The sequence below is a fragment of the Apteryx mantelli genome, chromosome 1, assembly GCF_036417845.1.
Source record: "Apteryx mantelli isolate bAptMan1 chromosome 1, bAptMan1.hap1, whole genome shotgun sequence".
In the NCBI taxonomy this organism is placed as follows: Eukaryota; Metazoa; Chordata; class Aves; order Apterygiformes; family Apterygidae; genus Apteryx; species Apteryx mantelli.
In genome coordinates this window covers 162,163,168-162,187,692 of record NC_089978.1, presented here as the reverse complement: position 1 = coordinate 162,187,692, position 24,525 = coordinate 162,163,168, and the positions used below count along the sequence as shown (strand labels likewise).

Here is a 24,525-nt window from a genome sequence, read left to right as displayed (position 1 = left end):
TGTCAAAAAAGGACCCTGACCCGGCACAAAGAACACATCACCTGTTGTCAGGCAGGAGTCCCCATGGTCATAGACCTGCACAACCATGAGTGACTTTAAAGATACAAATGCCTGGACATAACGCAGGCCACCACCGAACTGTTGTCAGAAAGAACAAGCTCATTTTACATCTCTAGATTTCACATTCTTTCTTCTGCTCATGCATTCATCATTAATTGTGTGCCTTGCCCTTGGTCATATTAACACAGCAACTACCTTCCCAGCAGCGTATATATCCCTTTCAGACTGTAATCATCACATTATTGCCTAGAAAGCTTGTCATGAGTCATTCCTGCACTGTTCACTGAATGCAGGAGCCACACAACATTCTTTAGCAGGCAATTTTTGACAACCAGTGGCAAAATGGGGCAGGCTAGTCATATACGCAGATCACCAGATGGTGACCACATGTTAAAGCATTCTGCTGGAGCAGAACTCACCAACAAAGTGTAGTGCACCTTTGGTAGCAGCCTTTGCTGGCACCCTTGGTGGAGAAGATCTGGCTGTCACTATGGCAGGAAAACTTGGCAAAAAAATGTTTGGTGTTGACAAAAAGTTGGCACAAGAACAAATTGGTATAAACAGGCCAGAACAAAATATAAGTGGAAATTAGAAGACAGTTTCTAGACAGCATAAGAGTGATGTTCTGAAACAGGCTTTCGGTGGTGATGTCTACATTAGCAAAGCAAACCAAGGGCAGTGGATTTATAGATCAAAAAGTTGGTGCTAAGGAGTCAGTCTTCACACTATATGTATTTCAGGAAGTTTTATTTCAGAGTCTAGTCTTGAGTTGAATGCCCATTATTGACCAGAAGAAACCACTTGGTGACATGAACAAAAAAGCTCAGTAAGCGTGGACAATTGGGAGATTTATTTCAAAAGCACAGTCCTCATCTGAACTAAAACACAAGCAGATATGCAGCCAGCAGGAGCAGTGGGGCCAACCAATAGAACTGCACAACACAGCTGATGGTCAGAGCAGGCATGCCAGGGTGAGCAGGCAACAGCACACACTGCAGGGCACGTGGCTATGCATCTTGTCCAGCCCCTCTTGCTCTCACATTTGAGAGGAGAGGACAACCATTCATGGTGTGGCTGATGAGAGAAAGGTGGCTTTCAGTTTGAGTCCTTTCTTCTGCGTTAGCAGTGAAATGCCTTAACTGTTTGTCAAAACAGTTTCACCAAATGGCAATTGTATGTTTTTAATCAGTCGTCTTCATAAACCCTTTACCAGCCTGGACTATGACTATTGGAGCCACTAGCCCCCTAAAAATTCCTGGATGTCTTAGCATATGGAGATTCCCCTTGCTTAGCCCTCCTTCCATCCTTGAATCTGTCGGTGTGATGGAACACAAAGCATCAGTAACCACCTCTGAACTATTACTTTCTTCTCCTGAGTCTGACTGTCAACTCCCTTTTCTGTTTCAGCAAATCACAGTCCCTGACAAACACCTTCAGCATATCTGAATCATCTCAGCGGGGAAATGCCAATGAAGATGAAGCAAAAGCTGAGACCATCCGCAATCTGAGGAAATCGTTTGCTAGCCTGTTTTCTGATTAACAGCCCTGCAGCTGGATCTGTGCTTTTATCAGCCCTCACTCTTCATATCAGCCTAACCTGATGTCATCCTGGAATATACTCAGTGGTACCTAGCAATTCACACAAAGATTTCAACTAATACCTGGGTAAAAGGAATTTAGAAACCTATAGTTGTTTTAATTACAAAAAAAAAAAAATTCTAATAACGGTCTGAAAAGTGACTGTATAAAAGTGGCACTATTTCATTGTTCTTTGTGAATACTCAGAATCACATCTGCTCAAATGACTGAGTTGTAAAGCAAATTTTACTCCTGCTAACCCCTGTGGAGTCAACGCAGTTATGACAGTGCAAGCTAGATTTTATTTGTATATAGTCAATACAGTTGTTAACTTGCAATTATAGAACCCTTGTCGAGGTTGAGCTAAAAAGAACATAGGCTGATTTCAGAAACAGATTACAAAGATGGTGATAAGAATAAGCATTCATTGACTGATAAAGTGAGCATGCCTGAGCATGGAAACAGCGTGAATTGTGGAACTTCATGATACCAGCTTGATAAAAAGTCACTTTTCAGAGCAAAACTACATTCAAGTAAAATGTGGTACCAGGCGTCAGTAAACGCCAAAGATCACATGAGCAGAGCATCCAGATGGACTGCATGTCTGCTCCAGTTCTCTCTGCTCATAGCAGTTAAAATGTCTCCATTTCATGCTTTGCATTTATGTTCCCTGCATGTGATTCTTGAGTTCTGAGAGAAAAATGTCATGTTCTAACCCTGGAGCCTTTGCTCAAAAATAACCTGAGAAATGGGCCTTCCACGCAAAAAACAACCTCTTCCCCTGCTCCCAGAAACACCACAGAGATCACATCCACAGTTCACACAAATTCCAAATAAAACCCGGCTAAACTCCAAGTACTTTGGTGACTTGGTCACATCTGGTAAATGCATCCCCCAGAAACAAGCACAATTAATAGCAGAGTTGATGAAGTGCACATACTCGTGTGTTGAGTGTTCCATAATACAAAATGGATAGAGAGACGGAGTGAAATCCTGTCTCCCTCCTTGAACTCCCACTGACTTCACTGGGGTGAGTGCAAAATGAATGCAAGGTGACAGACCTGTGACAGAACCGGAAAACCAGCATTTAGAAATAAGATGAGCCAGGGTAGATCCAGTGACTCCAGGCAATGGAAAGGCAACATACCCATATAAACATGCAGGTGTGTGTAGTTTAGAATGGGAGGTCATGCAAAGCAGGTAATGATCAGTATTAGTATTAGATGTCCTCCCTCACCAGCCACAGGGATTATTCTTCTGGAGAAGTCAGAGATGGAAGAAAAACAGTATTTCTTTGCCTGGTGTACTTTCCCTCCAAGCCTCTAATACAGAATGAAGTAGCATTTGAGCACAAATGGGGACTGGGTCATGGCAAAAACAGGAATGGCACAAGCTACGTTTGCAATTTAAAAAACTTAGTGTAAATCAATATAGCTATGGCTATTTCTATCAGCTGAGAGAATCTACCCCTTGAGCTGCGGTAGTTCTGTTTATAACACAACTAATGAAAACGCCAATTCCCATACCACCATCTGACAGACATGAGGCAGGTCTCTATGGGGAGGCAAGCAAGCCTCCTCAGTTCTTCCTCAGGCTTTGCCATGTAGCTTGGTCACAAACTGTGCATGCAGCTTCAAGGCCAGACTTTTGGCTTTGCATCTCCCTTTACAACTCCCCATGGGTTACACTTAGGAATACCAGTGTTAAAAACTTTCCAGCCAACAGCACAGATCTTTGCTGTCACTTAAATGGGGAGATCCCCAAAGCAGCAATAGCAACAGTAGCATTTGCCATCTGGGATCTTATGATTCACGGATCATGGTGGGAATGAAGCCGAACAAGCAATTCCTTTCTGAACAGCATCTGTAATGAACATCTAGATCCAATCTGGACATAGTATAATCCACCCCTGAACAGGCCTTTACACATATAATGGCTTTTGTGGCCTGTGCGCTTTCAGGCAAGCAACTTGCATAGCTTTTCCAGGTTGGAAGGCTCTCATGGGACTCATCTGGATCAATGATTTATATCTCAAGTTCAGTATTAAAGAACCACCTTATTCCATGATGATTTATCTTTTTTTTTTTAGTCTATGTTGTCCTTCCAGGTTTGCTCAGCAGTTTACAATGTAGCATCATAAATACGTGTCATTGTATGAGAAAGAAAACAGACCCTGCTGTTTTGCAGCCTCCAGGAGCAATAAAAGAGTGACAAATGGCCTTGAGCAAACACTGCCCCACTGGCAAGAACAATAGCAGATTAACAGGCTCCACTGTATGGAGAGGAGGTAATACAACCCTGGTGGGAGAGGATTTCCTCCTATAACACTTCCCTCAGCATAGCTTATCCCTTCCTCTGCTAAATGTTTGCAGGATACACCAGGGATGCACAGACAAAAATAAAAGTTGATTACCAGAATCCTCAATTGCTCCAAACCCCAAATCTTATGTCTCTCTTCCTAATGCAATCCATTAAAAATAATAATAATAATGACTAGCATGGCATAGCTCTTTAAAGCAACCCCAATCAATCACTGAAACCACAATGGCTGGATCACTTGCTGATGCTGCAGTTGAACACAGCAGGGCTCTCCTCCAACTGACCACTGCAACCAGATAGCACTGTTGACTTGATACCCAGCAGTGACTCAGATCTCCTCAGTCATACATCTGCGTGCAGCTCCCAACTGTCATCTTTCAAGGGGTAAGCAAACAGAATGGCATCCCCCCTCCTGCTAGCTCCAGCTTGCAAAAATAAGTAAAAGCAAAATCCACTATCAACTTAACTTGATTACTCCTATAGCTCCTGAAAAGCATCTTCAGTTCTGTCCACAAAAGTGCTTTAATGAACACACTGAACTGAATTCCTAAGTCAAAATAATGAAACTCCCTAAAGTGTTTGATGTTGATGAAAAGATGTTTCAACAGTACACACAACTTCAGTCTACACCTATGATCTTCACACATTAGATGTTGCGGCTAGCAGGAGATTCACAAATGCAACATCAGCTGCTTGGGTTATTGTCTTTGATGCAGTTTCTCTTCCAAAATCCCTGCAATCTAATAAAGCAAAAGAGAGAGGGAATACAAAAGTCTCCATTTTATGAAAAAGGAACTGAAATATATCCATAAGGTATTTAAATACCAAAATATATCATTTGGAGTTAGGTGGGGCAGTAAGAGGGCAACAGAAAATTTGGTGAATAGATATTACATTTAAATCACAGGGCAGACATGCTCCACAGCATGTCTTGGGGGCTTTGCCCCACAGCTCTCAAAATTGAGCACCTGGTCAGAGCATGCTGGGTTTCTCTTTTGTCCTGCACAGTTAAATTTTCTTCACATGGAGACCAGGAAACATGAATGGGGGAGTGTAGTAGGACCTGGCCCAAGGAGCTGGGCACAGCTAAGACACCCACTCATATCCACCACCTGGAAAAAAACTCTCCATTTTGCTGTTTAGATACAGACTGATGAACATCTTGATTTTCTTATAATATTTAGGTGTGGTATTTGAAGAGGTAATGTCACTCATGTTCCCATGCAGTTAAATGTCTTGTATAAGGTTAAGGATGAGAAGAGCAATCCTGCTCTGATAATTGCAGCTGTACCATTTTCAGGCATTTCATTTTTTGTGGTTTCCTCTTCTGCAGAAGTCACAAATGACAATGACACATATACCTGCTTTAGAAGCTGGCAAATTATCAAAGTAAATAACTAATTTGTAAGTATTTCCCCTGTTTTGTCTTCTAATTCTGTACTGTTTGTCCATGAGATGTTCACATTGTATTTCATATCTTGTTTATGAATTATTAACAAAACTGTTTAGGGAACTGGACAGTTGAGGATAAGTCAGATTCTTTCATCTTTGGCTCACAGTGCCTTCACCAGAACACAAAGGAACAAGGGAAAAAAGGGAAGGAATACCTTCAGGTAACTCATTGGGGTACGTGTAATAAAGTTCAGTTCATTTCTTGATGAACAAACATCCAAATGACAAAATCCAGTATAAATGGAATCTGTTGCATTAGCCTGAGGGGAGAATGACCCAGTTGCCTTCAAGGCAGAAAGGGCCCAACTCCAGAGCAGTGCACAGCACACCAGCAGAGCAGGCAATGTGGATGTCATCAAGGCACTAGTAATGTGAGGTAACATTGGTACCAACGCTGCCTGAGATTAACATGTCTCTCACGCATACTCACAGACATTATTGTTCCCAGAAATAACTTGAAGAAGTGAAGAGAATAAGCTACAAGCAAATTCTTGTACTAATTAAAGCTGTGTGCCTTTATGAATATTATGGATGCATTTCTGAAGCACTCATGACAAGGGCAGAAAGGTACAGCCCAGATTTCCCTCTTTCTTTTTATAGTCAGTGGAATATAAAGAATCACTGTTAGCTAAGAGGCTTGACTATACATTTCACTTAAGTGAAAACTGTACTGGAATAAGGCAATTTAACCAGTACAGGTAAATGTTAAAAATTAAGGCTCGTCTTGGTACTGAAGAGGAATCAGCATCCTCAGACTCTATAGATACATATTCTTAGGTGGTTAATAATGACAGGATTTGCAGTGGTATCTGTTGCTGTGATGTAAGAAAAGAGAAAAGAAATACAGCTTTTGACAGCAAAATAAAATATTATGTTTGACTCCACTGGAGTTAATGGCAAAACTTCCTGACTCTGCTGAAGACAGCTGACACAAAACAAGATGAAACCACTGAAATATGACCTGATAAGTATTACTGATAAAACAGCTTGCATTTAATAGGAAATGTCATTCTATTTCCACTATTTGAATTCCAAAAAGATTTTAGGAAATAATTAAATATCAGCTGTCACAACAGTCATCAGTATCATTTACTTTTTCAGAAATACTGAGATCAATCTATATTAAAAAAAATAAAAGAAAAGAAATGAAAAGCTCTAGCAAAATTTAGTCGTTCCAGTTTTCTTTTAATTCAGCTTCAGCATCAGACTGCAGATCTCATTAGGACACTTTAACAATGGTCTTGTTAGTTGTTCATTAGTTAATAAGAGAACATTTGCAAGGTGCTGATAACATGCTAAGACATGTTTCTTTCTGGCAAGATATATTCTGATACTGCAGTAATGGAATTAAATGCAATTTACTGCAGTGAAGTGAGAACCCATTCTGCTTCTCCTGCTGTAACCCTGTTTCCACTTCAACCAGGTCAGCCTATTTACTGCATTAAGTAAGCTAGGCAGAAAGAAAGATTTATTTTTGCACCAGTTTTAGTTCATACACAGAAAATGCAGCCATGTACTATAGCTCCTTCTTTGCAAAGTCAGTCTGTACAAACAGGGAGAAACACAAAAGTTTTGCTGATGGTTCTTCGTAATATTGCTTCTGTTCAGACTTTTGAGTTGCACTGTAGCATGAGTTTACTAAGTTGTTTGTAAAATGAACTGGTTCGTGTTCTAATACTTCCATTGTAAAGAATATCCCTTCCCTGTATTCTTTGTGTATTAAGTATCAACAAAAAATGCTTTTTACCTAATAAAAGATAAAAGGAAAAAGAAAATGTCATCTTTGAAAAACTTTATGAACTCAAATCTACCGGTGTAACAGTGGTATGTAGAACATGGTAGATTTTTTTGTTAAGATTATTAGCCAGGTAGAGTTGAAACAAAATCATTTGCACTGGTCAGTTAATAAAACTCTTGAAATAAAACAGACGAATATAAGATTTGTATTTAAAGTGCTCTTTATCTGATGCAGCAAATGTCAGGCCAGTAGCCTTCTGGTCTCTAAGTAGCACTTCACGGATGATTAGAGAGAAGGGAAAAAACATCACAATCTGTTCTAAGTCACAGCTCTTCATCAAACAGACCTTAGTGCTAGATGGTGCAGTACCACCAGAGCATAAACAAACCCAGTCTTTGTGGGCAAGACATAATCATGCACACATGTTCTTGTCACAATCTGAAGAGAAGGCAGATGTTAGTGCCTGCGTTTTGCAATCTCCTGCAGTTAGAAAGCAAGTTCAGAAACCAGAAAACCCACTGAAGGAAAAAGCAGCAGTCAAATGAATGCACGGCGAATGTCCATGGGGCGGCCTCGGCTGGGTCTGGGTGGAAACCTGTCATTGGGACCAGCTCGTCCTGGAAGTGTAGGGTTTGCTCCAGGCAAGGAACCAATTGGGTCAAAATGTGGTCTGAATGGAGGAAACTGGCCTGGTGCTTCCCCTGGGCCAGGAATGAGAGAGTTAATTGGGTCTCCAGCATATGGAAGTGTTGGTCTCTCAGCATATTCTCCACCAATGATCATTGGAGGATAAATTGGATTTGATGGGAATGGGTTGGGAGGAAAGGGATTAGGATAGAATGGGTTGGGATGAAAGGGGATTGGATGAGGTGTAGGAGGCAGAAACATCGTATGCCTCCATCTCAGGGCATCCTTCTTCTGTTTCAATTTTTTCTTGTACAACTGCAGACAGAAACAAAGGTATTTTAAAGCTCTAGAAGTGCTTTGTGTTCCAGCTTCAGCACTTGTGTTCAGTTCTTCAGCACTTCTCAGAGAAGTACTCCTCACCGGTCTTAAAGCCCAGAACACTTCCACCGTCTTCCAAAGGCATCTCTGGAAGATCCCCCCTCCACGATTTGCGCATGCCCTTTGTGACTTTGATGCTATTTTCTCCTACTCTAACCAAAGTTACTGCGTGCACAGAGAACGCCACACTTAATTTAAAATTTAACTCAATGTCACTGCCTCCCAAAGCCTAAGCCTTATCCTCAAACTAGCCCATGGAGACTAATCTCAGAGAGATTATATGAAGTAGCCACCTACTTCTTTCCAGTCTGTGTCACGAGGCCTTGCAATAGGATCTACAAAGAGAAGCAAAAATTAAAAAGAGCAATCTTATTTTTAAGTAGCATTTACGCCAAGGATGCCCGCGGTTTTTTGGAGACTTACAGAAGAATCAGGAGACAAAAAACAATTAAAAAGGAAAAACTTTTGAGCAACACATTTCTTACAGAGATACTGCAACTTAAAAAAATAAAGCTCCAGGACCACTCAGTAGATAGTTTACTCATACACCCTGTTCTACACAAAGCATCATCTCCAAGACTTAATCAGTAACTAGATAAATCCCAGAAACACTGACCCCAACAGTTTCTGATTTCTGACAGCACTTCCCTGACCACCTTAGTTCTTCAAACTCTTGTGAGGGATTCTTGCAAGAATACCTCTTCCCTCCATTCCCTAACATCTGCAATAGCCAGCACACTGAGGTAACTAGAGAAACAGTGGAAGACAAGGACAGTCTACACAACATGATGGGCAGATCTCTGTGGTCCATCAGTAATGGCTCAGTAGATTGTCACTAGTTTTCATGGCAAGAAGAGAGCATCCACCTGCATTATGTCTGACCAGCTGTACTGGTCAGTATTACAAATGACTGCATTTACTCTCAGTGTTCAAAAAATAGTAGTTGCCTGAGGCACCTCTTACCAAAATCTGTCAGACCTAATCCCTCTGTTCACGTAGGACTGTAATTAGAGAAAACACGTGTCTCAACATTACCTCGAAAATCTCGCAGATATATAAACCTCCAAAGAAGTTGGTCATTTGAAGCTGTGTAAAGATCATGGCAAACAGCAGAGAGAGAGATGAGCGAACGGACATCCAGAAGTCTGAAAATCCGAAGCTTCAGCTCAAGAGGAAGGACCACTAACCCAAATACGTCTGGCAAGTTCAGAGCTACAAAGTGGAAGAAACAGAAGCTTTACCTATAATGGTGTAGAGTTTACTCTAGCCCTAAAAACCCTAGAAGAAGCGAAGGACATTAGTGTCATTCCCTTAAATCATTTCCCTTTGCTGCCTCAGCTGCACCACTTATAAGAAGTCTCCTCACAGCACTTTAAAACAGATCTCTTGCAGCTCTCAGTATATTTGTGGAGTGCATAAAATAGGCCAAGTGGCACTTTATAATGAACATTATTGGTCCTTGTACGTACGAGAAGCACCCCAAAACTCTATGTTCTATACGCTACAGAACAAAGGCTGCAAGAGATAAAGAAAAAAAAAACCTGCTCAATTTCATTAATTCACAAAAAACGCATTAGATACAAAGCATATGTTTGACATAAAACCTCTTCACAATGAAGTCTAGAGGGAATTCAACTGAGTTGTCTTCAGCATAGAAAGCCAAGATCTCTTATGCCAATACCTATGCAGGGACAGCTGGACTTCCTACTGCTTCACAAACACCAGCTTGGGTTGCTTTTCATCATCCTTTCCAAACCCTCAATTACTAAGAACATAATTCCTGGGGGTCAGACTCCCAAATACGCATTTTTTTTCTGTATTTTTCAAATATAGAAGTTTTTTTTACATTGACAGAAAAGGATCAAAACTACAGAACTGCTGCCATGAAATTATTGTGCTATTATTTTCCTCAATATCAGGTGCGGAAAACAGCCATACCACTTCAGTCTATTAAGTGAGACCAGAGAGAGTTTTTCATCTTGAGCAATCAAACTTAAAAACTGGAAATAATCATTATAGTAAAACTTTTGAAATAGGAAGATTAATCTAATTTCTTTAGAATGTATGCATTACTTTAGTCTTACTCTTTTTGTACCCAGCACTGAACAGCTGTTTCGAACACTTTTCCCTTGAGACTTTGCATAGAAAATCCTCTTTCCATCCTCAGAAAAGAACTACCAGCTCAAATTCTAAGTATTTTCTCTTACCTTGTCGGGCAGCAGCCAGAAGAGAGTACACCAGCTGGTCTTTAAAGAGACGGGATAACTTCTGAAGGTCTTTGTAAACACCTGCAACCTTTTCTATCAAAACAGAGATGCCAAAAGCTTAATTTCAGGTTATTATGAAAAAATTACGCAAGAGCAGAGAGACTGTCATTTTCTTACAAGCAGAACTCTAATTTGCATGAGTTTTGCATGATTAAAGGTGGCGGGGGGGGGAAGAGGTGGGAGGAAATCTCTGAACCTCAGAAGGTTCTACCGTTGTCTTGGACACATCTCAGTGCTCAGTTATTCTACAGCCTTTTGACTAGCCGGGCACACCAGCAACTGGGACGCAGTGTAGGAAACCAAGTCAGCATCAACTGGCAACAATTCAATTCATGCATACTCCAGAAAACAAAAGACTAGTCAGGTCTGTGCTCACAAAGGATCCATATCCATCTGCCCTTCTCTCCTCCCCCTGCCTTAGTTTTTCTCTCATTTTGGAGTTCTGGAGAGACTTATGCAGTCAGCACATATTTTCCAATGAAAAGAATATAACTATTATGATGCCATAACAAGAGTGTATGTACTATCAACCTAAGTCCATGAAAAAGGGGAGTATAATCCTGCATTGCTGCCTCAGAGATTCACACATACATTTAGGAGCTCATAAATAACATGCATATGAGCCAAAAGATGACTCAGACTTTGCAAGATTCTTCACTTACTCAGCTAATCCAGGAAATTCAAATTGTTTTAACAGCTAAATGTGAGTTAATGGCTACACTCTGAATTCCTTTTACCACAAAGTTATGTCTCACCTAAATGGTAACCACTTCTTTTTTTTTTTTTTTTGTTATCCTAAACAATTCAGTCCTCTGCCCAAGTATATCCTTCCCCATTGTGCCACTCCCTTACATTTCAGTCTACTCTTACAAGTATTATAGCACAATCATACCTGGTTCCTGAAAGCAAACAAAGGATGCTGGCAATAGCTGTATTCTCTTCACACCTTTAATCTCTTTGTTGATTTTTAAAGTTCCTGCAAATATAAGAAAAAGACATTTAAAAATTAAAAACCATATTGACAGATAATAAAAATCACTTCATTACTGCCTTATCCTCAGGGGCATTTTATTTTCTTCCCTCACTAGCCTCCCCTCTAGGAGGAAATACCCAATTATATCAGGCAGCTGGACAAGTAAAATTTTTGAGAAGAAAAAAAAAAAAAGAGTGGAACTTAAAATAGCAGAAAAGAAACAGAGATTTTGCTGACAAAAAGCTAGTGTTGCCTTCAACAGTTCTATCACATGGAAAGAGATGCAACACAGCTAAAAGTGGTACACAGAGAGCCATTATTATAATCAAGTCATGAAAGAAACATTAACTCCAATACTTGAAACTCTGCTGAAAGACTGAACAATCTTACTACATGAATGCTATATGCAGGGTAATTATAACATTGTCTGAAATTTAACCTTAACCTGACTTATTAAAGCATTTTATCCTAATTTTAGAGAGCAAAATACACACATGTTCTGAGAAAATACAGTGTATGTGCTTATATAAATGGGCATAATCAGTTACAAGTTTTACAAATAAATCTACAAACTTTAATAAAAAGATATCCTGACATTAGAATCAAGTCCCAATTTAATAGTGGTTCTTCAAAAATGAGGAATTGGGTAAACGGTAAATAAGAAAAAAAAAGTAAAAGAGAAGTTGCTTCAAAAAATTAAGACTTTCCTAAACTTTCTGGATTGAAAAGTTTTAACTAAATACAGTTTTTGAGACCACAGTTAGAGATACTGTTCATGTGCTTCAGGAAAGACAGGGAAGATTATACATTAAAACTAAAGAACACAAATTCTATAAGCTATTTATAAGTATCGCAAAGAACATGAGACGAGACAAAATACTGATGCTGGAGCAAATCTACCTATTTTAATATTTGGCAATGTATATCAAAGTTCTTATCAAATGAGAAAATAAAAGAGATTTTTACAACTTTACAACGAAAAGGCCAGCTGAATCCCCCAAGCATTGCTCTGTACTGTTTTGAGGGAAAGAAAAGGTTAACACAGAGACAAAGGAATGCCAGGAATATACAGTGTAATATAGTGGCATCTCTTTCACCTCAGTAACCTGGATAATCAAGGTGCAGTTCTAAACATTGATTTCAGTTTCACTTCCTAAAGAATGGTGACATTTAGCAATGTGTATCCAGGCTAAAAACATGACTAGCTTACCATTAATGACAACAAGATCTCCCAAAGGCACACAAGTCAAACCAGCAGCACCTTCTTCGCAAAGGGGATGCGTGTACTGTAGTTTATAAACACCACTCCCTCTCCATTTCTCTGGCATAGACACTGCCTTGGCTTCTGTCCCCTAGAAGTACACAGAGATAACACTGTCATACCTGAGCAATGTACCAAGACTGAGGGCAAAAAGAGGATTAAAAGTTCGGAAATGCCAAAATTACACTGCAATTTAAATTTTAATTTAATCCAACTGTGCATTATGATATATAATGCGATTGCATGATTATATACTATTTACCCCCATGCCTCACAGCAAATCTAAGGAGAAATTCAGGAATTCTGTGTTCTGTCCCAGTTTCTGACAGGGAAGGTTATTCAGTAGACAGACTTAAGGCCACTTCTTTGAAAACTGTACTTCATTCTGTCTTTCATTCTAGCACCTCTGGTAACCCCTGATTGTACATGAACTTGCTGCATAAAAACCACATCATTGTACCTTTTATGAACAGGGCTTGAAGAATCATAGTTTGAAATCCACTTGGAAATCTGAGTGGACTAACACTTTTTCCTTTCAATTTCAGTATGAGAACCCCCATTTGGAATCCCATATGGGGATACAACATAACTCAAGTACAATTAGACTCCCTTTGCTTCCTCATAAATTTTCACAACTATCTTCCCTACTTCCAAAGCTGCTGACTGACATAAACAAAAACTTTTTTTCTCAGCAGCAAACATGCTTGTCAGATAATATTACAGGCTATGGGAATGTAATTAAGTTAGCACATTTATTAAATTGGTATTGGTCAACAGAACACCTAAACTGACCCCATGCATGTTCTTAGTCAGCCTCACAGCAAGGAAAAACATGAGAATTTAAACCACTTCCACTGACAGCAAGTCATTTTCAGCAGGTTCAGTCATTTGCTAGTGAACACCTAACACAGGTCTGAAAATCTAAAGGGAAAAGTTGAATTCATACAGTGCATATGGATAATGCTGTAGGTGCTTGAGTATGAGTTAGATATCTATATAGGTTAGTGGAACCAGGAATATTTTGGCAGACCTAGGCCTTGTTAACCATTTCAACCGGATACCACTGAGAAGATATTGATGTTGAAGGCAGTATTGCAATAAAGTAACTCGTTCTTACGGATCCTGTATGCACAAGAATAACCCCCTATTTCAACTTAAGGAACAGATGTTAATATAAAACATTGCTGTGAAACATGTACTTTTATAAAACAGATTTTTTTTTTTTTTTTTTTTTTTTTTTACACAGCAGGATGAAGAAACAACAAGGGAGAGTATGTTTTCATAACAGGGTAGAGATACAAGTACACTTACACAGTTAGTTCAGTACAGAAGCACTGAATGCACACAGTCCCTGATCCTAGAGCTAAACCTAAGCAACATCTATACAATCTCAACAGTAGATAGCAGAAGTGGGAGGTTATTAGCTGGGTCCCAGAGATGCCGGAGACAAAGAAACAGTGAGACAGGCCTCTTCTCCTATATCTAAATGCTGCTCTAGTCTTTAGCCTTAAGTCATACTGGTCAGGCAAATTAGAGAAGCTGATACTTCAGCAGCCCCTGCTGCTGACTGACATACACACAGCCAGAAGTAGAGTTTCAGATATGTTTTGCACCATATGTTCCCATGATATTCCAAAGCTTTCTCCTACTGACCAAGGAATTTCCTGTTTGATTGTGCACTTACCTGAGGTACATAGCCTGTCTCCATCATGAGAAGATGTACTAGAACAATCAAGGCATCAGTGGCACTGGTACACTCAGCAGAATGGTAGAGCATTTCTAAGGAATGTGGTATTTCACCATCAGCAGCTTCACTGCACAGCATTGGTTCAGAGGGATAGGAACCTGTACCTTCTTCCAGATCAACATCTTCTGAGACTAAACCAGAAGCAAATTCTAGGCTGGATCTTGCCTTAAAGGGTAACAAACAAACGTTCATTCAGAAAACTACATCTCTATATACATTACAATTATTCCTCTGCCTACTCCAGTCTTCAGGAGCACCAAGTCTACGCTACAGACTTCCCTGCAATTTTCACAGACTCATTTCATCTCCATTTCCTAGCATCCCAGCTGCAAACAGGGATTATATACAGAGCCTTCGTCTTTTTTTGGATATTTATATTGCAAGCCCTTCATAAGGGGGTCTGTCATTTTATTGCATACACTACTTGAACACAAAGTGATAACAATATATTAAAACTTCAGGAGAATTCCCTCACCACATACAGGAATAATCTATTCACTGTGGTATCACCACTTATTTAAGCTGAGCCAGCAGGCATGGCAAGTATCAAAATGATAACTCAGACTCCTTATAAACAGAACAGACTTAAATAGCTGGAAAAAAAAAAATCATCAAAAGAGTGTATTTACTGAGACTTGAGGACAATGGTGACTTTATTATGGCTTGCTTTCTTCTCCTAAAAAAATCACACCATATTATTATGTAATTTATTTTATTGTTACATGTTCCCACAAAACTACTTAGGGCCACACTAAAAAAACACCCTAGCAAATTAAAATAATGGGCAGATTCACCTGAAGGAAGGGGCAGGAAAGGGAGGAAGAGGCTAAAGGAGCTGTAGCTACTTCTCCCCCACATACACGCTCAAAGGCACAATGCACCCTCATGCCTGTATGAGGCTCGTGTAGCCAACCATCTGTGGAATTTCCCATCTCTCATTAACAGCAATGCATGTAGCCCCAATTAAACACTGTTTTTCAGATTGCTAGAGGGTTTTTTTAATAACACTTAGTTGCCTGGAAATTTTTCTGCCATCTTTCATCTCAGTTGTGGAAGAAGACCTGAGAATTTTTCATCTTGCCTTCAAATAATGAGATAAATGTGCAACAGAGATTCCTGCACAGCTTAATGTGGTCCAACTGACAGACATGAGCAGCTTGCCTAAATACAGCACCATGTAAGGGCTATTGCTCCTGACAGGAATGAATAGTACAATGGTCCCACTACATTCTCTTCAACAATTGACAATTCTTCTCACCTTATCCTTTATTTCCACACTTTAAAACAATATTTTTAAAAGTATATTTATCAAAATTCCTCATATAAAGGCTGTATTAAGGGATGTTTTGTATTTGAAATTAGTTCCAAAACAAAGAACTACTTGCTTTGAAAGAATGCAAGAAAACAACTTCTTCCCAGATTCTCAAGCTCCTCCCTAAAAGGACAGGATCCCATAATGAGATAGGCCATGGCACTAGGCTGTACCTGGAGAGTCTCCTCTAGGAAGACTCCTTCCTAGACCGGACTCCTTCCAGTAGTTGGTGGGAGCCGTTATCTGCTTAACTACTGTATCTATTGTCACACAGGAAAAGCCACCACAAAGCATCCAAAAGATGTACCTATTAGTTGCACCAGGCATGTGGGGTCATACAGATGTGTATCTGTGAAGCATGAGGTGGGAGCTATTTCAGCAACACAAACCTCATGCACGAGCCAGACAGGTATCTTATTCTATGACAGGCCCCCTGAATCACAGGGAACTGTTACAACCATTAGAAAGGAATCATGCACTCATCTAGTGAGTGGTATTTCAGACAGGCTGTATTTGTTTCATTTGTTTGGTATCTAGAATCAGTTTCCTTGAGAAGATAGCACTGAGGTAGGCAAGAAACATACTCCTAACTTCCTTAGGAAAACTGCATGTTCCAGCAAAACTGTACAGTTCTGTAAAAATGTCAAATCTGAAACATCTCAGAACCTCTGAATTAATTTCTATGGCATAGCTAAAAAAAGAGACTACACTTCAGGCAAACATTAAGAGCCAAATATTCTGAAAAGGATCTCTACTACAAAGTATAGCAACCTCCTTTCTTGCCCTGTGTTGTACAAGTCAATTCTCACAGACTTACCGTATCATCATTCTTTTGAACTTCTGCATGAGCTTTCTGGTTGTCAGGCAGCCCATTCTGCCTTTCTTCTTTTGGGCTGCTGGCCTGACTTTTGTTGGGGATCGAGGTGGACGGTTCATGACTATTCTGGAGTGGGGGAGGAGTAGAAGACGAGGGACGAGGTAGGCTGGGTTTTGCATTTGCTTCTTCTAGTAATAAACATATCAAATCACCAGAAACAATCCCATATGAAGCCAAGGTCTTCTGGTCTTCTGTAAGAGCATCCTTGTTGTTCAGTGTTATTGAGAACTGTGTGTCAATACTACAAAGTAATGGAAAAGAAATAAGGAGATATGGTTAGCTGCAACTGTACAGAGGTATAGTTAAAAATGCATATTGCATACTACTGAAGTACTATTCCATGGGTTTTAATCCATTAATAATTAGCTATACACTAAAGGAAGAGTGGGGAAAAATTAAGGGCTATGCTATGAAGTGATTCCCTCACTTTTCTCTCCAAGTGTGTTTTAAATAGCTGAAAATTGCTTGGTGGGTATAACTTCATCTACAATAACTTCTCATAAAAGAGATATGAAGGGAAGCAAACAGGTGCCTTCCAAACTAAAACATACTAAACCTAGCAAAACAAGCTTTAAATAAACCAATGACTCAGATTACTTAAAAACAGGATACTATTGCAGATCAATCATCTTGCTTTCTGATTAAAATGTTTGCTTCAAAAGGTCAGCAGCTGCCCTCCAACATGGCCATTACAAACATGGGTAATAAGAAGAGATGCTTCAGTGCAAACAATTACCAAAAAAAAAAAAAAAAAAAGGAAGTGGCTAGCATGAAAACCATTATCAAGTATCAACTATAAAATACACCCACCATGGCAGGATGCACTGTAACTTCAAATTTCTCCAGCCCACACTGGTACGCAGTACAGTGCAGTGCTATCGAATGTATGTATTGCCAATGAAACATTAGTTTCATCATCATACCTGATGATAGCTGATGATAGATTTGTGAATACAAACTGTTTACTCACTACTAGAAAATGAGCTTCTTCCGTAGGCAACTCTTGCATTAATTTAACAGGTTTTATTCTCCTATAAACACTGTCATGAGTTCTTCATACACAAAACCTTTTATGAAGTCTAAACTCAGACAGTCTCTCAGAAAGCCACAGAACTGTAAAGGTGACACCCAACGGCAGTTTTTGTAACCTAAGCGCCACAGAGTAATGAAAGTCAGCTCTGACAGAACTGCAACCCGTATTTCAGAGGTGGGCATTTGCCGTTTCACTTTCCTGACCGACAGTTAACACTCAGGACGCAAAACGTACTCAGGTTTCCGTTACCTAGCGCCCCACCATCCCTGCGCTACTGGAGGAAGCGAAACTGGAAGATCTGCACCAAGGAGCTTTACCAAGTGGCGTATGAGCTTTAGCAGCCTCTAACGCGGTCTTGCGAGTTGGCTAAAATCCCCAGAGCGGCAGTTTTTCTATCCCGTGTCTTTTTTTTCCCCCCTGACGCTCATGCGCCAACGCTGCACCGCCCTTCCCCGCTGGCTCCGGCCCAGCGGCATCTCCCCGCACAGACCTCCCAGCCGCACGCGCCGAGCCCTCACGAACCCGGTTAAACAGCGCATTTCGGACCCGCTTCCCTTCCCAGCCCGCCAGGCCCAGCCCCAGCGCCCCGTTCCCGCCGCTCGCCGAGGCCCTGTGGAAGCCGGCCCGGCCCCTCCCCCCCCGCGCCACATGGTATGGCCCCGCCGGCGGCGCGCGCGCGCGCGGGCGGGCAGGCGGGCGGGCGGCCACCTCTCCCCCCCCCCCCGGCGATGGTTCGCTCCGCACGTTACCTGCACCCCCAGGCGGGCAGCAGGGCCTGGCGCAGCTGCGCGCGCAGCTCCCCCAGCGTTGGCTCCGCCCCCTGCACCTCCAGCGGTGCCGTCCGCTTCTGCAGGCGGACGCGAAGCTTCATGGCGGCGGCGGCCGGTCTCCGCGCCCGCCTGGCGCTCCGAGCTGGCCCGCCGAGCGGCGGCGATGGTGGCGGCGGGGAGCGGGCGCAAGGGCTGCCGGGGCGTGTCGTTGTTTTGGTTGGCGCGGCGCCGCCCCAGCGCGGCGCCGCCCCGCCCCTCGGGCCCGGGGAGCGCCGCCCGCCTCCCCGCCCCCACCGCCTCAACAGGGGCGCGGCCGATCGATGCCTCAGGCTTCCACGCCGTGCCTGCGCGACGCGAGGGCTTCCGCTTCGCCTCGCCGGGCTCCATCGGTGATTGGGCGCTCGGGCTGTGCCTGCGCATGCGCCGGGGCGGAGTCACCCATTCCCGCCCCCCCCCCCACGCTGGGGTGGGGCAAAGCAGCCTCTGGTGCTACCGTTATGTTGGGCTGCTTTTCTGTTGTTATTCAGAAATTATCCCCGCCATGCCTGGAAGGCGTAACAGGGATGATTTTTGCATATTGGTTGCCTGCTTATGTGCTGAGTGGTTTGGTTTGCCTCCTTTTCTCTCTCTCTCTCTCCTTCCCTCCCCTCCAATCTGACGCCCTTTTAGATGTTATTCTAAAAAGTTATTAAAGAGCCTGTTCCTGTTTGGGTATTAAACTGTGCTGGCAAAGTGCATGGAAACAGATGCTCTAGGGGAAAGGCTGAGAGAGGACAGTGCTCCCGAGAGTATTTTGTTTTATGAAGGAACTCTATTATGACTTTTCTATCCACCCCCCCCCCCAAAGTACACTGGTGAGCTGTCATCTTAGAGGTAATTTATTACATCTGCAGTCAAATGTTGCTATGTCCTTACCAAAAATATAAAGTGCAGCAAACTTTTCTGACTTTCATGGTCCATAATACTCAAAAAAGGCTTCCTCCACATCCTAGATATAAAAAAAATACTTTCACTTTTATCTAGCAAAATAATTTTTCAGAAAGTCTGGTAGTAAAAATGTTAAAGGTAGGCACAAATTATTCAAGTTGTTTACTTTGTCTAATGACTTACATTAAACCTCAGTGTTCATAGGAACAGCCCCATCTCTGTTCTTTTAGCCCTTCTGGGGCAGGTGCAAAGAGAAGAATGAAACTCCACAAAACCTGTTCTGGGCTATGGTTAAAATTTCGGGCTAGTTCTTAGTCATCTGAATGCGGTCATTCAACCCAAGTAAATGTGGCTGTTACATTTTGTTTCAGAGTCTGGTGTCAAATATGCCTGTGGGCATATTTGGGCAATCATCATCTGGTTTCAACATCTTAATAAACTTCTCAGGGGAAAGGAGAGGCTGTATTGAAGAAGATGATAAAAGGAATGGCAAAGGAACTCTACAGAAATGAAAAAATACCACTCACTGAACAATGAAGAAGCTGATGCTTGTTGTGGTAAACTTTGTCTTGCATACCTGGTCCTTTACTGAGAACATTAAAACAAGTTGTTGTATGAGAAGCTTGCTGCACCCTTTCCAACAATAGTCATCAAATGGGGCCACATTGTGGATAAATGCCAGAAGGGTGGGTTGCTGTGGCAAAGGGGGGTGCCACTGGAAGGAAGTGGCAAAGGCAGGGACAAAGAAGATTGAAAAGAGGAGAATATTTGGGGAGCAATCAAGAGCACTGTGCCTGCCCGAAACTCTGTATTCCTCTCTCTTGGAGAGGGCTGGATCCAAAATGAGTCATGCTGCTGCCTCAACAGTGTGGTGGTTTCCCAGCGGTCACAGGCTTTCTGTTGTTTTGCCCTTCAGTGTTGTCCCTGTCACAGCCGCCTCCTGCATTACCACTAGCTCCAGGGCGGCTCAGTCCACATTCTCCTTTAGGAAGGGAGGAGAGGGCTCCCCTAGTCTGAGAATATTGATGGGTACTGTTGTGATGTTTCCAGCAGAAACACCATGTAAGTAGCTTGCACAAGCTAAGGTAGTTGTGCAAAGTAAGAAGGTTCAATTTCTCAGGCTCTGTCCACGGTATTTGTTATTAAATAACCAGCTATACCAGTTGCAAGTGACCACTTCTGCTGGCATTCTGCTAAATGTTTTTTTTAAATTTCATGAGTCATGCCACAATGCAAGGTTCAGACATGCTCTTTGTGCAGCAGTGAGTATTAAACAGGAAAATCCGTTAAGAAACAATTAGCTTCAATGTTTGCCTGTGCCAAATTCAGATGACCCAGAACCACCATCATCAAGGTGCAAGTACAACCTGCCAACCTCTGCCTCTGAAGTTTGACTGAGGGAGTGAACCTATTGACAAAGTTTCAGACTCCTCACAAACTTGAAAGGCCGTAAGAAGGCTTTTGGTTGGGATTGATTTCAAGTTGACTGAAATCAAAAAATAATTTAAGCTAAACCAAAAACTATAGTTGGAGGGAGTCAGAAGTACTACTTTCTTTTTCCTCCCACATCTGTCTGAAAGAGCTGATAGTCGATATCATTTTCTCCACTTTTTTTTTTTTTTTAATTTTTGTCTCTCTCTGTAGGCAGAGGACTTCCAGTGGCCAAGTATGAACTTGACCTCAGGCTGGGAAGGACACTGTGCCAAAGTAGTACCAGAAACTTGTATTCTTACAAGCTTGAAGAAATGGTTGTATGCAGAAGAATTTTGACTTTCAGCATGGTACACCAGTGTCAGAAATGGTGATTGTATATTCTTCTTTAACAAATTAGACTAAAAAAACAATGCGATGGCAAAAGAAAGTTCTTTATCAGCATTTGTGTGCAACTTGAAGTAACACAAAATGGTTATTAAAGATAATGTGGTTCCTCAACTCAAAATATTTTACTCTGGGTTTTTTTTTTGCATGGTCAGTGTAAAACACAAGCAATAGAACCTGTTCCACCTAAGAGGTACAATTGCATTGCTAGCAATAATGTTACGGTTTTACTTGAGAAATTTGAAACTTGAGACAGCTGTAGTCCTGTTGACCTGCAGTCAACTTCCCATGACAGTGAAAAACTATAAAAAGTAAAGGTCTTTTTGGTTCAGTTGCCTACCTCATGGAATACATTTTTTTTCTGAAAGCTGAGTGCAGTAATAAGGCTGTGAGCCAGTGGACTTTTTCCATTGTTTTTCTTTCTGTATTTGCCAGTGTAAAGATCTTGTTTTATAATATGTGTATTTTAAGTACATATATGTGTATGTATGTTAACTCTTTCGATACTGATATTTTGAGTGACTAGGTCACACTGAGAAGTGGGAGAGGTGGTAAAATTAGCAAGAGAAGGGGCTGGAGACTGGATTATCACCAGGAGATCTGTGATCTCATGTCACAGAAGTGCAATAGTCTGAAGTACCATTTTGAGTGTGCCACTGAGGACGTTTAAATCAAAGCCAGTGGAAAGAACTTCCTAGCTTCTCATAGCTTGATAGTGGACGACTTTACTTCTAAAAGGTATTTTAAAGCCTTTTATGCTATTGGTCTGTAACTAACACATTTGGTGGAGGTCTGCTTTACAAGCATCTCAGGTCAGCTGTCTACACAGGGCCCTTATGCAGTCTTGGATCTTTTCACATGGCTCTTGACTGCTTTAATCTATTTCTGATTAAAATACTTGGTCAAATGGGAGCAAGGGACCTTTCGGTGGGTTTTCTGGGGCTTTTCATACTGCTTCAGGCCTTTTTTGGCCACCACCGTATTTTCCTGGATTTTTTTGTGACTTAAGAGATTACAGTCTAGTTTTCCATAGTATGAGTAGACAGTGGAGCCACTGACAGCCCTATTCTGTTTCCTGTGCCTACAGATACTCCTGACATATCTTGTTTGGACTCAGTAGTGAGACCCACTCACAGGGCTTCTCTTGTTCTGTTTCTACAGAGGGTCTCACAATTGTGTGCATTTTCATGACTCTTCTTTCAGATGGAACTGAAGATGCCGCAATCCAAAGTTCGTAGTGAGACATCACAGTTCTGATAAATGTGTTGCCTGTGAGTAATAGACTTCACTATTATTGGATATGGAAAAGGAGCACCCTGGGCTGCCTGTTGACATAAGCATAGGGAGGTTGTCTCTGATTTAAGATGACTCAATAGCACTGTCAGGCACGCAGCTATGCAGACACGATTAGGTAGGTATAATGCAATACAGCGTGAAATAGTATGTAGAAAACTGCCCCAGACAAGGTAATTATGAATACATCTGCACAAACCCCAAAACAGATTTGCTACAAAGTAAAAACCAGAAAGGACTGCCTACTGTGATTGATTATACCAAACAGCTCAGCTTAACAGATTTGGTATGAATGCATGTTTTCTTAAGGCAAACCAATTCTTGTTAATCTCATGCAAGTTCCCTGTGTGGGCCAGGCCTAAAAATAAGTCTCATAAAAAGTGTGCTTCTCAGTGATGATAGGTGCATCTGTCAGGCAACACAGGAAGGAGTTTTTATATTCTTATCTGCAATGCCCACGAGTTGGGATAGTGGCTTGATTCTGCTTTTAATAGGCAACCCCATGCCAGAACTGGCAGCCAGGACTCTGCTCATTGTAAATCTGTCCTTCAAGCTGGTAGAAAAACACTCCTTTTTTGAAAGTACTGTATAATTTATATTGCTTCCTCATCATCATTCTTGAGCAAAGATCAAAGGACTCCTTTACTGGAGTTGGTGAAAAATCTGACAGAGGTGTCTGAAGCAGCAATGTCCTTCAGGATTTCTCCTGCCTGCGGTCACCCAGCTGGTTGCTGCATTGCCTATTTTCCAAGGCTGTCAGCAATGATGTAGGTACACAGGCTTAGGAGGGAATTCCTGAGTCACAGAATATATTATCTTAGATATCTTAGGCAATCATGTCATAGCTAATGCTTGATAAGTTTATGAAGGAAAACTTTAACTCTTTTTTCATAGATCAGATTCTACCTCTCCCAAGCAAGTTCCTGTTTTTTCTTTTTATATTTATTTCTGCTGATAAATTGCTGAGAGCTGTGTGCAGAGCAAAATTCTTTGAAGTGACTCCTCAGAGACGTAGAGTTTGATATCTTTGCATTAACAAATCCAAAATCACATTTCCCTGAGTAGTAAAAAGAGGCTACATGTATGGAGGAAGATTCTCATAGGAAGATTTCCTATGCCTTATGATGAACCAGGAGGGTCAGGTTTTTCTTGGTGAGGTTAGTTGCATCCACTTTCTAGGAACCTATGGTGACTTTTTACAGGATTGTGATTTATACCAAGTAAAGGTAGAGACTGCATCGGCCATGAGGACAGAAAGAGCCCATCATCCCACTGCGAGCTTCATGATTGTAATTGAAAAGGTAATATTTGTTAGAGTGGCTTTATTCTTTCTATTTCAGTTGTGCTCATGCGCCTTTGTGAGGATCAGGACCCACTGCGGCAAACATAAACCCACCTGGCATGGCTCTACTCTTGCTCCAGAAGGTTGTGGCTCGTTGTTCGAGAGACCAATGGGTGAGCCAAAAACAGGAGGAAAAGCAGAGGAGAAAGCCTGCAACACATCTACTCAGATGATAGACTCTGATCTGAATGTGGGTAGATCCCAAATAAGTAACAACTGCTGCATTCCTGTTTCCCAATATTTCTTATTCTTCCCCTGTCTCTTGGGGACCAACTTAAGAGCACCATTACAGTTCTTAGCTTTGAGGGCAGTGTACAGTGTCCTGCAGAGCAAGAACAAGACCACTGATTTTTTTTCTTAAAGGGACTTTGGTAAAAATGAACAAAGAGTCCTTAGGATATTAGGATAGGGCAGTTACAGAGGTCGGCAACATAAACTAAATGATTCCAAAGAGTGGAGAGTGCTTGTTTGTTTTCCATCAGCCCATCAGACAGCTGCCACTCAATATGGTTACCCATTGCTAACAGATTCTTTGTAGGCATTGCAGCTATGTTATTTATTTTGAAGCCTGGCACAGATTAATAATTCTCTGGCAACTCAGCTCCGAGGCTTTGAAAGCCTTTATGAAGGTTGTCTGCAGGCAGCCACACTCATGAAAAGCTGTGATAACAGGGCCCTTTCAGGAAGCCTCCTCAAGAGTGCCAGGATCCCAGAGATGCTCACAAATATAACACCTTGGGGGAGATGACCATT

At 41.5% G+C, this 24,525-nt stretch overlaps 2 protein-coding genes and 1 long non-coding RNA gene across 5 annotated transcripts in view; 2 read left to right on the top strand and 1 right to left on the bottom strand.

The window, feature by feature from the left end:
- SYN3 (synapsin III) overlaps positions 1–3,752 on the top strand; it is a 194,494-nt gene extending 190,742 nt beyond the window's left edge. The window contains exon 13 of the mRNA XM_013947489.2: positions 1,468–3,752. Coding sequence (XP_013802943.1) covers positions 1,468–1,600 — 133 coding nt within the window. The 3' untranslated portion in view covers positions 1,601–3,752. The remainder of the gene's footprint in view (positions 1–1,467) is intronic.
- Positions 3,753–6,860: 3,108 nt separating this feature from the next.
- On the bottom strand, positions 6,861–18,595 carry FBXO7 (F-box protein 7). 3 transcript variants are annotated; one of them, XM_067309007.1, is made up of 9 exons: positions 18,372–18,594; positions 16,530–16,830; positions 14,338–14,565; positions 12,603–12,744; positions 11,312–11,395; positions 10,360–10,452; positions 9,188–9,364; positions 8,450–8,487; positions 6,861–8,089 (listed from the first exon to the last, which is right to left on the bottom strand). In XM_067309007.1, the coding sequence occupies exons 1-9, from the start codon at positions 18,491–18,493 to the stop codon at positions 7,685–7,687; spliced, it is 1,590 nt and encodes a 529-aa protein (XP_067165108.1). In that variant the 5' UTR covers positions 18,494–18,594; the 3' UTR covers positions 6,861–7,684. The 3 variants fall into 3 exon arrangements, with proteins under 3 accessions (XP_067165108.1, XP_067165115.1, XP_067165123.1); XM_067309014.1 differs by lacking the exon at positions 18,372–18,594 and adding an exon at positions 18,145–18,225; XM_067309022.1 differs by lacking the exon at positions 9,188–9,364 and having other exon boundaries at positions 18,372–18,595.
- On the top strand, positions 18,200–21,243 carry LOC136993883 (uncharacterized). The gene is made up of 3 exons (XR_010886138.1): positions 18,200–18,273; positions 19,691–19,876; positions 20,964–21,243. It is a non-coding gene; the product is annotated as an uncharacterized lncRNA (long non-coding RNA).
- Positions 21,244–24,525: the final 3,282 nt, after the last annotated feature.

Excerpts from the sequence above, each read along its gene's own strand:
- FBXO7 (XM_067309007.1), bottom strand. The coding sequence starts at position 18,493 with ATGAAGCTTCGCGTCCGCCTGCAGAAGCGGACGGCACCGCTGGAGGTG. Across the intron at positions 12,745-14,337 it reads AGACAGGCTATGTACCTCAG|GGGACAGAAGCCAAGGCAGT; the intron begins GTAAGTGCACAA and ends GTGTACTTCTAG. Across the intron at positions 8,090-8,449 it reads GTGACACAGACTGGAAAGAA|TTGTACAAGAAAAAATTGAA; the intron begins GTAGGTGGCTAC and ends TTCTGTCTGCAG.